The sequence below is a fragment of the Xenopus laevis genome, chromosome 1L, assembly GCF_017654675.1.
Source record: "Xenopus laevis strain J_2021 chromosome 1L, Xenopus_laevis_v10.1, whole genome shotgun sequence".
Lineage (NCBI taxonomy): Eukaryota > Metazoa > Chordata > Amphibia > Anura > Pipidae > Xenopus > Xenopus laevis.
In genome coordinates, this window is record NC_054371.1 from 222,551,786 (window position 1) to 222,564,235 (window position 12,450).

The 12,450-nt window shown below is 43.1% G+C and overlaps 1 protein-coding gene across 1 annotated transcript; it reads left to right on the forward strand.

The window, feature by feature from the left end:
* Positions 1-295: 295 nt before the first annotated feature.
* XB5872576.L (provisional ortholog of acyl-coenzyme A amino acid N-acyltransferase 1 L homeolog) lies at positions 296-4,543 on the forward strand. Its single transcript, NM_001114841.2, is given in 4 exon segments — positions 296-309; positions 1,319-1,832; positions 3,345-3,547; positions 3,685-4,543. Coding segments are annotated over 3 exon segments (1,260 nt in total). The 5' UTR covers positions 296-309; positions 1,319-1,369; the 3' UTR covers positions 4,279-4,543.
* The last annotated feature ends 7,907 nt before the right edge of the window (positions 4,544-12,450 follow it).

Genomic DNA, 12,450 nt, shown 5'->3' on the forward strand with positions numbered 1-12,450 from the left:
AAAGTTTTTGTTACCCTCAAATCTTTGTGTTAGGGGTGTTACTTCTTATTGTATCAGCCATAAAAAAACTCCCATGAACCTCCATCTGCACCTGCACAGTGAGGAAGGGGTTCTTGCTTCTGGGTTGAATGCCAGAGTTTAGCAGATGATAATATTAATAAGACTGATCTGTACAGCCCCTGCCAGTGAATCATTACAATCCTGGGGGTGGCTCCTCCCGGCAGAACCAGTTTTGCCTCTCTCAATATCTTCTGCAGTACTTTGTCCTGTGAGTAGTCTCCGTCTGGGTAACACATAGAGCGGACAGAGGTAAGTGTAAACCTGGGGTGGACGTGTCCCCATAATCTCTACATTCAGGGGGAGAAGCTTGAGCGTCACACTGCTCCGTTTTCCTGTTGGTGGAGAAGAGGGGGTGTGTTAGTTAAAGGGGAAGTTAGCAGTGTTGGTTAACATCCATGTGTTGGGGGGGTTCACATACTGTGTTGGGGGGTGTACATACAGTGGGGACTGGAGATAGGTGGGTTATTCAGTGCCAATGGCTGAAAAGTGATATTACACAAAATATCAGGCTAATTCAGGAAGCTTTGGTTGTCCTGAAACAAAAATGATGTATTGAACATATATCTAGATATTCCACATTTGTTTTATAGAAACTATCTGCGGAAATGCCCCTAAAGTGAAAAAGCACAAAATGTTGGCTGACAAACAAAGCTGTAAAGCTGGCAGGGAAAGTGTTAAAATAAACCTCCCTCTCCTCAGGCAAGGTTTTTTTTTTTATGCAGCCAATCAGTGTGTGCTTGGGAGGAGGGGCCCTGGGTGCATAAGGGTGAGGTCACTGCATTGCTTTACTGTTTACATTGCACGTCCAGGTCAGTTCCTTGTAAATCAACATTAGGGAGGTACAGTAGAGTGCAGCTGTGTGCAGTTACTGCGTATCATAGAAAAGCAGTGTGTATAGGTTCACCCCCTCTGACTGTCACACTGCAACTCTCCGGTGGCTTTTGGAAAGCAAAAATGATGTGTATATACATAACCCCCAAGCAATTTTACAATGATTTTGAAGTTATTTGTAAAAGTAACTACTATGGAAAGCATTAATGATATTGCCCGCACTGCTGGTTCTAACTACTGAATACAGAATCATCTGTAAAGAGCTGCATAAAGGTGTTATATAAATGAAGGTAGTATATGTTCTTCTCTAGGAAGAGATATAAGGGCAATAAAAAGCCATATCTCTTTATACATTGTATTATCTGTGCAGTGTGAGGATTATTCTGGGACAATACACTCCCCTGCACCTGGGGGTTGTTGACCCCAGGTATTTCAGTCTATTTCAGGATCTGTGTGGTGCCGTTCAGCTTCTCCAGAAATGATCGGGCTTGCTGCCACCCCTGAGGTTTCTCTGGCAGATGAGCCGGTGAGGATTCGAGCTTGGGGGCTTCCCCCGCAGACGTTGATCACCCTGAGAGCTTGGGTACAGGATGAGAAAAAGGAAATATTCCACTCCAGGGCCTTTTACAAGACTGATACTGAGGGCAAAGTGGATCTGGATCAGTCGGAAGCCACAGGAGGAGATTACCAAGGTGTTCACCCTATGGGACTGTTCTGGTCTCTAAAACCAATTACCCCGTACCGGAGGCTGATAAAACGGGATGTTATGGGGAGCCCTTTCCGTGTGCACCTGGAGCTGTATCCTACTGTGCTGCTTGTCCCCTTTGAGGATCAAATTCCTGCCGTCACTACAGTGGTGGAGAGGTGGTATGTAGCTCCTGGGGTGCGACGGCTGGAGGTCAGAGATGGACGGGTCCGAGGAACACTTTTCCTCCCACCAGGTGAGATGCAGAAATACATGAGATGTCCACTGCCCAGCCCTGTACATTATAAACATGAATATTTTTTATTATCTGTATATCACTTTATTGATTGGCTGCAGTGACATGTATACCAGCTAAACAGATCTTTTATATAGGATTGGACAGGGCAATGGGCAGAGTTTCCTGCATTTTCTTGTTCTACTCATCATCCCTCAGTATCATCATAGGGTGATAACGTGGCACAAGAAATCAGTGACACTGGAGGGCAACCATGTTTCTTCATACTTCCAGCACAGGCACAAGCTATATGTAGTAGGATCTTCCAACTAGTGCACTGTTTTAGGATCCTTCTCAAGGGCAGCCATCAGCAATCATGGGACCCCATACTACTAAGTTAGCAGGGATCTCCCCTACTGATGCCTACAGATCTCCTGGCAGTATTGGGTGGAGGCCAAGTACAAAGGGGCTGTAACATAAAAAAATGCCTAACACATGCATGTTTCATTCCTAATGAAACCAGTTAATACACCATCATACTACTAAGTTAGCAGGGATCTACCCTACTGATGCCTACATCATAATGGGTGGGCCATAATGGAAAAAAATGAATTTTTCCTAATAAACCCAGTTGATGCCCCATTATTAAACACCAACCCGTTTGTGACCTTCCCGTTTCACACCACCCCCACCCCATAATATCAAGCTAAGCAATGCCGTCTGTTTAATAGGCCCAGACTGGAAGATCCATCCTAAAAGTTGAAGTCGCAGCCATCCCAGCTAGTTGTACCTTGAGAGTTCCCAGCAGATTAAATACCACAAAGTTGTTCCTTTGGAATGGAAAGTGTCAATCATGACAATTTGTCTAGTCACCTCCCAATAACATGATGTCCCTGAACTGCTTGTCTGTGCCCTATTCTGGTCTCCTTTAATAACATTATGAATCATATAGCAGAGCTGTGGAGGTGCCAGAATCCTGCTACCAGAAAAGCTTTTCTTGTCCATCACTGCTCACTCTTTACGAAAGCAGCACCTTTGGTGGTTCTCTATCCACAAAATCTGACATTCCCCAACCTTATGGAGTTTCATATGCTCACTCAAATCCAACACTCTAGACAAGTCACTTAATTATCTTCACCCCTGTCAAGGTGCTGAACTCTATCTGAGATCGTACTCCTACAGTATAGAAGTGTCTCATAATAGCTACAATAGTACTTAGTGAGTGATCCTTGTGGGCTACTGACTTTGGCATCCTATTTGAAGAAGAACTCTGAAGGACAGCCCTTTTTCTTCTTTATTTTGACCTCACAAGGCTTGTTAAAAAGCCAGTTCCTCCTGTTCTCATTTGGAAATATAATTCTAATTTATTTTACATGTTGTACAAAAGGCACCCTTTGGCACAATAGGATGTAATTTCTTGGTGGAAAATACTAGGAAAATGTGTCCACGTTTTGTGGGGGAAGAGTTTTTTTGTGATAATGTTCAGAAGAAGAAGTGATCAAGTTGGAGGCTCATGATTGATCTATATTTTAGGTGAAGGTCCCTTCCCAGGAGTCATTGACATGTTTGGTGGGATTGGAGGCCTCCTGGAGTTCCGAAGCAGCCTATTGGCCAGTAGAGGGTTCGCCTCTCTAGCCCTCGCTTACTTTGCTTATGAAGATCTTCCAAGCTTTTTGGGGGTAGTGGACCTCACATACTTTGAAGAGGCTGCTCAATTTCTTCTAAGGCACCCTAAAGTATGTATAGAAATGTATTCTTTAGATGATTATCTGTACATTCTTTTGGTTCCAGAAAGGTGTTGAACTATGTGGGTCTGGTGACTTTGCCCAAGGAAAGAATACTGTTATTATTAATCTACATTTCTTTCTTGCAGGTGTCGGGGGATGGAGTTGGAGTGGTCGCTGTGTGCAAAGGGGCAGAGATTGCACTATGTATGGCCTCTTATCTGCCGCAGGTTCAAGCTACTGTTTGTATCAATTCGACCAATGCAGTAAATGGCAACCATCTTACTTATGGGGATATATCTGTGGAGGGAATCCCCTTCCAGATAGAAAGAGTTCAAACACACTCAGAAGCCATGCAGCTCAGCTCCACTTTAGAGGACCCAAGGAAGCCGGAATATCAGGACTGTATACTTCCCATAGAGAGAGCCCGGGGCCCCGTCCTTTTCTGCGTTGGGGAGAAAGACCAGAATTATGACAGTTTGTTCTTTGCAAATGAAGCTTTAGCACGGGCAAGGAAAAATGGCAAGCAGAATGTGTATGTGCGGTGTTACCCAGGGGCAGGGCATCTCCTGGAGCCACCCGGCTCTCCTTTCTGCCCCGTTTCACAATCCCCTTTCTTTCCTCTTCCCTTAATGTGGGGTGGGGAGCTTGTACCCCACTGTATAGCCCAGGAAACATGCTGGAGAGAGATGCAGGATTTTCTCCATAGCAATCTTAACCCCTGTACTAAGAGTAAGTTATAATGAACAGGATCCATATTGCTTCCTTGGGATTATATTGGTTGACACCAGACTATATCCTCAACCAGGCCCTGAATGGCAATCTGGCAAACGGCAAATTCAATAGTGAGATAAGTTGTGTAAGTGAGTATGGTGCCATAAACATTCTAAAAGCTACAGTACTCTTGTGCGAATGGGATTGGCAGCAATGCTTGGCAATGTTAATGCTCCCCTGGGATGTGATTCCTCAGTTGTGAAATAAAGAAAATTCCCTGTATATCCAGGAAAATTATGTATTACTCATATATGGGTTCCATCCATTTTTAACACAGTCAAATTGCTGCAACCGAATGGTGTTTATTTGTCTGCCGCAAATAATGGTGGTTTATATAAGTATAATGGCTGTGTGATACACCTGCCTAACATCACAATGTAGAAGAATATCCAACCTTCATGAGAGGTACCTAGGCCAATCTCACAGTGAGAGAAAGATAGAGAGGCAGAGTTTGAAATACCAAAAAAGTCATAACCCTAGGGCACAGACATATGTCTTGATTAGACTGTGCAACACAGTGTACAATTCTAACATTTCCAATGGATAAACCATTCAAACAAAGGCAGGACAGGCCTGTAAGAGTTATGGAGTTGTCATCTCAAGCTCCAGTCTCTCAGGGCAGGAGGGCATACCTAGGGGTCTGTTATCTTCAAGGTTCTACACAAAGCAGCTCCCTCAAGCATGAGAACCCCCCCCCCCCAGAACAGGTGTTTCAGAGTGAGAGAGCACATACAGATGGTATCTATCCAAGGGAAGGCTACATGGACATGGGCTACATAATATGGTAGCCTTTGACAAAGTTCACATTTGGTGGACGAAACGTGCACCAGGCGCAACAAACACAATTTTTTTTAAACTGGTTAGGCAGGGCGTCGGAATAGACCTGCTAATAGGAGGTGCTCTCCACCACTGGGAGGGTGATACGTTGAGAGTGAAGGGGTTGGAACGGCAGTGGTGCTTAGGACTAGCGGGTCTTGTACCTTACGGCATTGTTAATTACTCTCTGCCTATCTGGATCTTGCCTGAAGCAGGTGTTGATTTCTGCGAACTGGGAGGAATATACGTTGCGGGTGAAGGGGTTGGTTTTAAATGGGTTTACCGGCTAACTACATTAACATTACTCAAGGGATGAAAACATAATTATGCCTCTTAGGCACTGGTGAGGCCTCATCTGGAGTATGAGGGCAGTTTTGGACTCCAGTCCTTAAGAGGGATATAAATGAGCTGGAGAGAGTGCAGAGACTAAGTGCAACTAAACTGGTTAGAGAGACGGAAGACTTAAATTATGAGGGGAGACTGTCAAGGTTGGGGTCGTTTTCTCTGGGAAAAAAGGTGCTTGCGAGGGGACATGATTACACTTTACAAGTACATTAGAGGACATTATAGACAAATGGCAGGGGACCTTTTTACCCATAAAGTGGATCACCGTACCAGAGGCCACCTCTTTAGACTAGAAGAAAAGAACTTTCATTTGAAGCAACGTAGGGGGTTCTTCACAGTCAGGACAGTGAGGTTGTGGAATGCACTGCCGGGTGATGTTGTGATGCTGATTCAGTTAATGCCTTTAAGAATGGCTTGGATGATTTTTTTGGACAGACATAATATCAAAGGCTATTATGATACTAAACTCTATAGTTAGTATAGATATGGGTATATAGAATTTAATTAAAAGTAGGGAGGGGTGTGTGTATGGATGCTGGGTTTTCATTTGGAGGGGTTGAACTTGATGGACTTTTTCTTTTTTCAACGCAATTTAATATGTAACTACATGTCCAGTATCGGCACCTTATCGCATTCCTAACAGCCTTCCGTATACCTGAATTTGGCGCACAGTAGTAGCTGATCTCTACGAACTGGGAGGGTGATATATTGCGGGTGAAGGGGTTGGCTTGGAATGTGTTTGGGAAATGGATCCTGTTACTCACATCCTCAGTACTCTAAGGAGCCTGTAAATTGTGCTCTTTGAGCTCTTCTTTTGGGTCAGATGCATAGCAGTTTAGCTATAGCTCATATACAGTACACAGGACGCTGTGTTGAAAAGCAGTTGCTCCCCATTTTGACCTGAGCATTAACATTTTCCCAGGAACCCTCTTTCTCTCCCCTCTTTTGTGTGGGGTATTTGTGTGGGTGATTGCATGATCAATGCTCTGAACCCTGAGGTCATATTTATTGATTCTGTTCCTAACCACCTCCACATAGGACATATTGGTAGCTATATCGTAGCACATAGATCTACAAACCAATTGCCTCTTATATGTACTGTTATGTGCACAGACCATTAAACCCTCTACCTTACGGTAATCCGCCTCCCTGCCTTTAACCTAATTTTAATGGTGTTACACTGGACTTTCATTTTAACATTTGACTGAATCCATTTGATCATCTTGTTTAGTGCAAAAAAAACCCCACTTATTCCTTAATTAAAACAAAAGGCAAAATGTATGCATACTATTTACTTAGCTCATTAACTTTACTTAACTCATGTTGATGTGTATCCTGCTCCATAAAAACAGCAATAGCCACCTTGATTTGGCAAATTTTTCAGTTCAAATTAGTCAGTTTATTCAGGGACTTCCACAATATCCATGTTTTAACACATTTGCGTATACAATTGAGGTTCTGGACTTATGTGGATGGGAAGGTGCAAATTTAGGGGTCAGTTCTTTTCCTTTTCTCTCTAATATTGATTTAAATAATTGACCCTGCACACAGTCCTCTGTTTTTCACTTGATGGGAGGTGCTCCACCAAACACCTTTTGTATATAATATGGTAGTACTCTCAGAGACAGATCTCCAAAGAGCAAGAGATTGCACTGTAGGGGTCCGTCTTGTGAAAGAATCAGCTCAATCTCATATTAACATAGTAAGTAAGGTTGAAAAAAGACACACGTCCATCAAGTTCAACGTTTTTTTTTTTTTAAATCTGCCTAACTGCTAGTTGATCCAGAGGAAGGTTAAAAACCCATCTGAAGTCTCTCCAATTTGCCTCAGAGGGGTAAGAAATTCCTTCCTGACTCCAAAATGGCAATGGGACCAGTCCCTGGATCAACTTCTACTATGAGCTATCTCCTATATCCCTGTATTCCCTCACTTGCTAAACACCATCCAACCCCTTCTTATACCTATCTAATGTATCAGCCTGTACCACTGATTCAGGGAGACAATTCACATCTTCACAGCTCTCACTGTAAAAAAAAACCCCTTCTGAATATTTAGGCGGAACCTCTTTTCTTCGTCAGCTGGAAAGACCTACTGGTAAATAAAGCATTAGAGAGATTATTATATGATCCCCTTATATATTTATACATAGTTATCATATCACCCCTTAAGCGCCTCTTCTCCAGCGTGAACATCCCCAATTTGGCCAGTCTTTCCTCATAGCTAAGATTTTCCCTTTACCAGCTTAGTTGCCCTTCTCTGTACCCTCTCTAATACAATAATGTCCTGTTTGAGTGATGGAGACCAAAACTGTACGGCATATTCTAGATGGGGCCTTACCAGAGCTCTATACAGTGGAAGAATGACCCCCTCCCGTGACTCTATGCCCCTTTTAATAAAGCTCAAGACCTTATTTGCCCTTGATGCTGCTGACTGCCATTGCTGCTACAGACAAGTTTATCATCTACAAGGACTCCAAAGTTCTTTTCCATAATGGATTTGTGTAGTGCAGTCCCATTAAGGGTATAAGTGGATATTGTTACATCCCAGGTGCATGACATTTATCAACATTATAGTTACATAGTTACATAGTTACATAGTTACATAGTTAAATTGGGTTGAAAAAAGACAAAGTCCATCAAGTTCAACCCCTCCAAATGAAAACCCAGCATCCATACACACACCCCTCCCTACTTTTAATTAAAATTCTATATACCCATACCTATATTAACTATAGAGTTTAGTATCACAATAGCCTTTAATATTATGTCTGTCCAAAAAATCATCCAAGCCATTCTTAAAGGCATTAACTGAATCAGCCATCACAACATCACCCGGCAGTGCATTCCACAACCTCACTGTCCTGACTGTGAAGAACCCTCTACGTTGCTTCAAATGAAAGTTCTTTTCTTCTAGTCTAAAGGGGTGGCCTCTGGTACGGTGATCCACTTTATGGGTAAAAAGGTCCCCTGCCATTTGTCTATAATGTCCTCTAATGTACTTGTAAAGTGTAATCATGTCCCCTCGCAAGCGCCTTTTTTCCAGAGAAAACAACCCCAACCTTGACAGTCTCCCCTCATAATTTAAGTCTTCCGTCCCTCTAACCAATTTAGTTGCACGTCTCTGCACTCTCTCCAGCTCATTTATATCCCTCTTAAGGACTGGAGTCCAAAACTGAACTGCATACTCCAGATGAGGCCTTACCAGGGACCTATAAAGAGGCATAATTATGTTTTCATCCCTTGAGTTAATGCCCTTTTTTATGCAAGACAGAACTTTATTTGCTTTAGTAGCCACAGAATGACACTGCCCAGAATTAGACAACGTGTTATCTACAAAGACCCCTAGATCCTTTTCATTTAAGGAAACTCCCAACACATTGCCATTTAGTGTATAACTTGCATTTATATTATTTTTGCCAAAGTGCATAACCTTGCATTTATCAACATTGAACCTCATTTTCCAGTTTGCTGCCCAGTTTTCCAGTTTAGACAGATCACTTTGCAAAGTGGCAGCATCCTGCATGGAACCTATAGTTCTGCACAATTTAGTATCATCTGCAAAAATAGAAACAGTACTTTCAATGCCCACCTCCAGGTCATTAATAAACAAGTTGAAAAGCAAGGGACCTAGTACAGAGCCCTGCGGTACTCCACTAACAACACTGGTCCAATTAGAAAATTGAATCTCATTTGCCACTTAGCTGCCCAGATTGCCAGTTTGTCAAGATCCTGTTGCAAGTGTCAAATCCTGGATGGAATTAATTGGGCTGATAGTTTTGTGTCATCTGCAAACACTGATACATTACTTATAATACCCTCCCCTAAGTCATTAATAGGGATGCACCGAATCCACTATTTTGGATTCGGGGGTTCGACCGAATCCAAAATAGTGGATTCGGTGCATCCCTATTAATACATGTAATTTTTGGTTGATGACCTTCAGAGGGCAATGGAACAGTTGGGTATAAAAGGAAGTTGTAGTTTTAATGATATTTTGCTTGAAAAGGGATCACCTGGGTCTGAAACGTGTGAAATGTGAAATAAAGGCGGTTTCACCACAAAATGCGAGTGCTGCATTTCTTGTGCATTTGAAGTGGAGGTATGACTATTCTGCATGTACCCCCTAAAGAAAAGCTTTAAATGTAAAAGTGTGCTGGAAAATTGCTCTGATTGTAGAAATATTTTCTTCTGACACAATTTTTTGTGCTTTTCCAGTAACTTCCCACATTAGTTCTAAAGCTTAGACCTAGGGAAACTACATGATTTTGATTATAATGTACAGAATACATTTTGGGTAAGGAGAGGGAAAAGTCCAAGAGATGGCTGACAGAGAAGTAGTAATATAAACACATACAAACTCATGAATTAATTTGCAACGTAAACATGTATTTGTACGATGTGGAGGCGACAAATGAGGTTGCTTGGCAATTTGAAGAAAAACATCTTTGTTGATCAAAGATCTTCAAAGCACCTTCCAGCAAGGAGAAGAATAAGGCAGTTATAGGAATGAGAACTACATGGGGTTGTAAAGGCAATCAATGGTTTGATGTGGGGTCGTTGACAGAAACGTAACTAGAGGGGGGCGGGCCCTGGGGCAGGACGCGCAGCCGGGCCCCCCGCCCCCCTCCGTACACCCGGAACTGGCCGGGAATATGCGCCGCAAAGCGACGCGCGGACTGCCTGGGGGCCCTGAAGGGGTGCGGGCCCTGGCACGCTCGCACCCCCATTAGTTCCGCCACTGGTCGTTGAAGATCTTGGTGCATTTGAGATTTTTATTGCACCTAGATATGTCCACAATGAGGAGAACAAGCAGGCAGACTAGGACCATGTTCTTGCCTGGGTGCTGGGATCTGAGGACCCACAGTTGCTCCCTTCTCTGAAGAGCACCCTTCTGTATAGATTTTTCTATAAAAATATAGGAAGCCATGATGAAATAACCAATAATCCCTTACAATATCACGATATAAACAAATCCAGGATATTAACCCCAACTATTCCAGCTTCTCACCTTTCAATGGAATACAATAAAGTGAAACCACTCACCTGTCTTGACAGGCTTGTACTTCAGAGCCCGCAGGTGCTCTCTAATTTCAGTCCTGGCTTTGTTAGCTGCCGTGTAATAAATGGGTGCTCCACTAGTTTGGCAACACTCCATCTGGCTAGGGGGTCCTTTTACTGGAAAGATGTTATAAAGGGCAGGTTCAGACCTGAAAAAAGCAGAAAGGTAACTCTTAGCTTTAATGATCCAATTAAAATATGGTTTAACCACTGGGATCTAGTACTGATCATTTACAACGCAAACCATACTTACTGTTATAGTTTCCTGCATCAAATTTAGCTTCTAATGTGCCAGGTTGGTTCCATGTGCCCGTTCTTACACTCAACCAGCAAAATACTCAAAGTTCTGGAGAACTTCATTGACATTCCCTGGTTTAAAACCAGTTTAATCGAATTCAATTTAAGCGGCAGACACTGAAAAAAAGCCTAGGTGCTTTAGGTTATCGGTACGAAGCTGAGTTCCAGTTCAGCGCACAGAGGAGTTCAAGCTGCCATCGCCTTCTTGAATTTCTCCTATGGGGCACTTTGCATATCAAATTCAATCTGAAGATTTGAAAAAAAGCCAAGGGAAAGTAAGGCTTACCTATTTTTATAGCTGTTTTGGGGAAAATAATTATTACAAAAATTTGGTATTACTGGTGCTTTAAACCCGCTTCCCAGACTCACCAATGTTGGATCATTAGACTTCCCATTTTTCGCGGGACAGTCCCGATTTTGACAGCTCAACCTCCGGTCCCAAATTGTTAATGAAATGTCCCGAATTTCTCTTTGATCCCCTGCACTGAACAGCCCAGAAACATTTCTAAAACTTCATTAAACAGGCTTTTTGGCAGAGAATCCAGAATACGAGGCAGCTGCACGTAGATATATTTGTAACAATTTAAGATAAGCAAAGCTACAATTGCAACTACTTAAGATAAGCAAAGAAACAAGTGTAACTATTTCAGATAAACAGATCTCTTGGGAGAAGTGAGACTTACAGCTTAAAGGGCAATTCACCTTCATTAGCAAAACTGTTAAAACACACAAAATCTGACCCTGAAACCCCAGAAATGTGTTCAAACTTTCCATATCCTGCTAAATTTTGTAAGGCTAGTGACACATGCCCAGCAACAAATCGCCTTTTCTTTGGGTGACTAATCTCCCTAAAAAGCTTTCCCACTGGCTAGAATCTATATGGCCAGCGGGATAGCACTCCGAGAGACTTCGGAAAATAAAGCGCTCCGAGTGCCATCCCGCATCCCGATTTACATTCTAGCCGGCGGGAAGGCTTTTTGGGGAGATTAGTCACCAGAAGAAGAGGCGATTTGTTGCTGGGCGTAGGGTTGCCAACTTTTCCCCCAGTGGAGACCGGGCAGTGGGTGGGGACGTGATACAGTTGGGTTGGCCGTGACATATAGGGGTGGGACCATGACGTTGAGGGGCAGGGCTAATGCGCGGCCGATTGCGGTGTCAATCATGGGGAATCCTTTTTTTTGACCCGGGCAGCCTTTCAAAATACTGGCCTGTCTGGGTCAAAACAGGACAGATGGCAACCCTAGCCAGGCGACTAAATCTCCCTGAATCTTAGCATGTATCACCACCCTTAGGGGCAGATTTACTAAAGGGCGAAGTGTCTAACGCTGGCGACAATTCGCCAGCGTTACTGTTTTTAGTCATTTCACTGATTTACTAAAAGGCACAGGTGTAACTTCGCTAGCGAAAGAGACAGACACTAGCGCTCATTCACACTCTATCGGCAGGCGGATTTTCACTCTGGCGAATGGACGATACTCCGCAAATTCACTAAGATGCGGATTTTACTGAACGTTACATCTTTCGCCAGAGCTGCCTCACCAGCTCAGACCAGGTGAAGTGCAATGGAGTGTATAGATCTTCCTCAATCTTCTGTTACTTACATCATATTTTTAGTGGAAAAAGTTT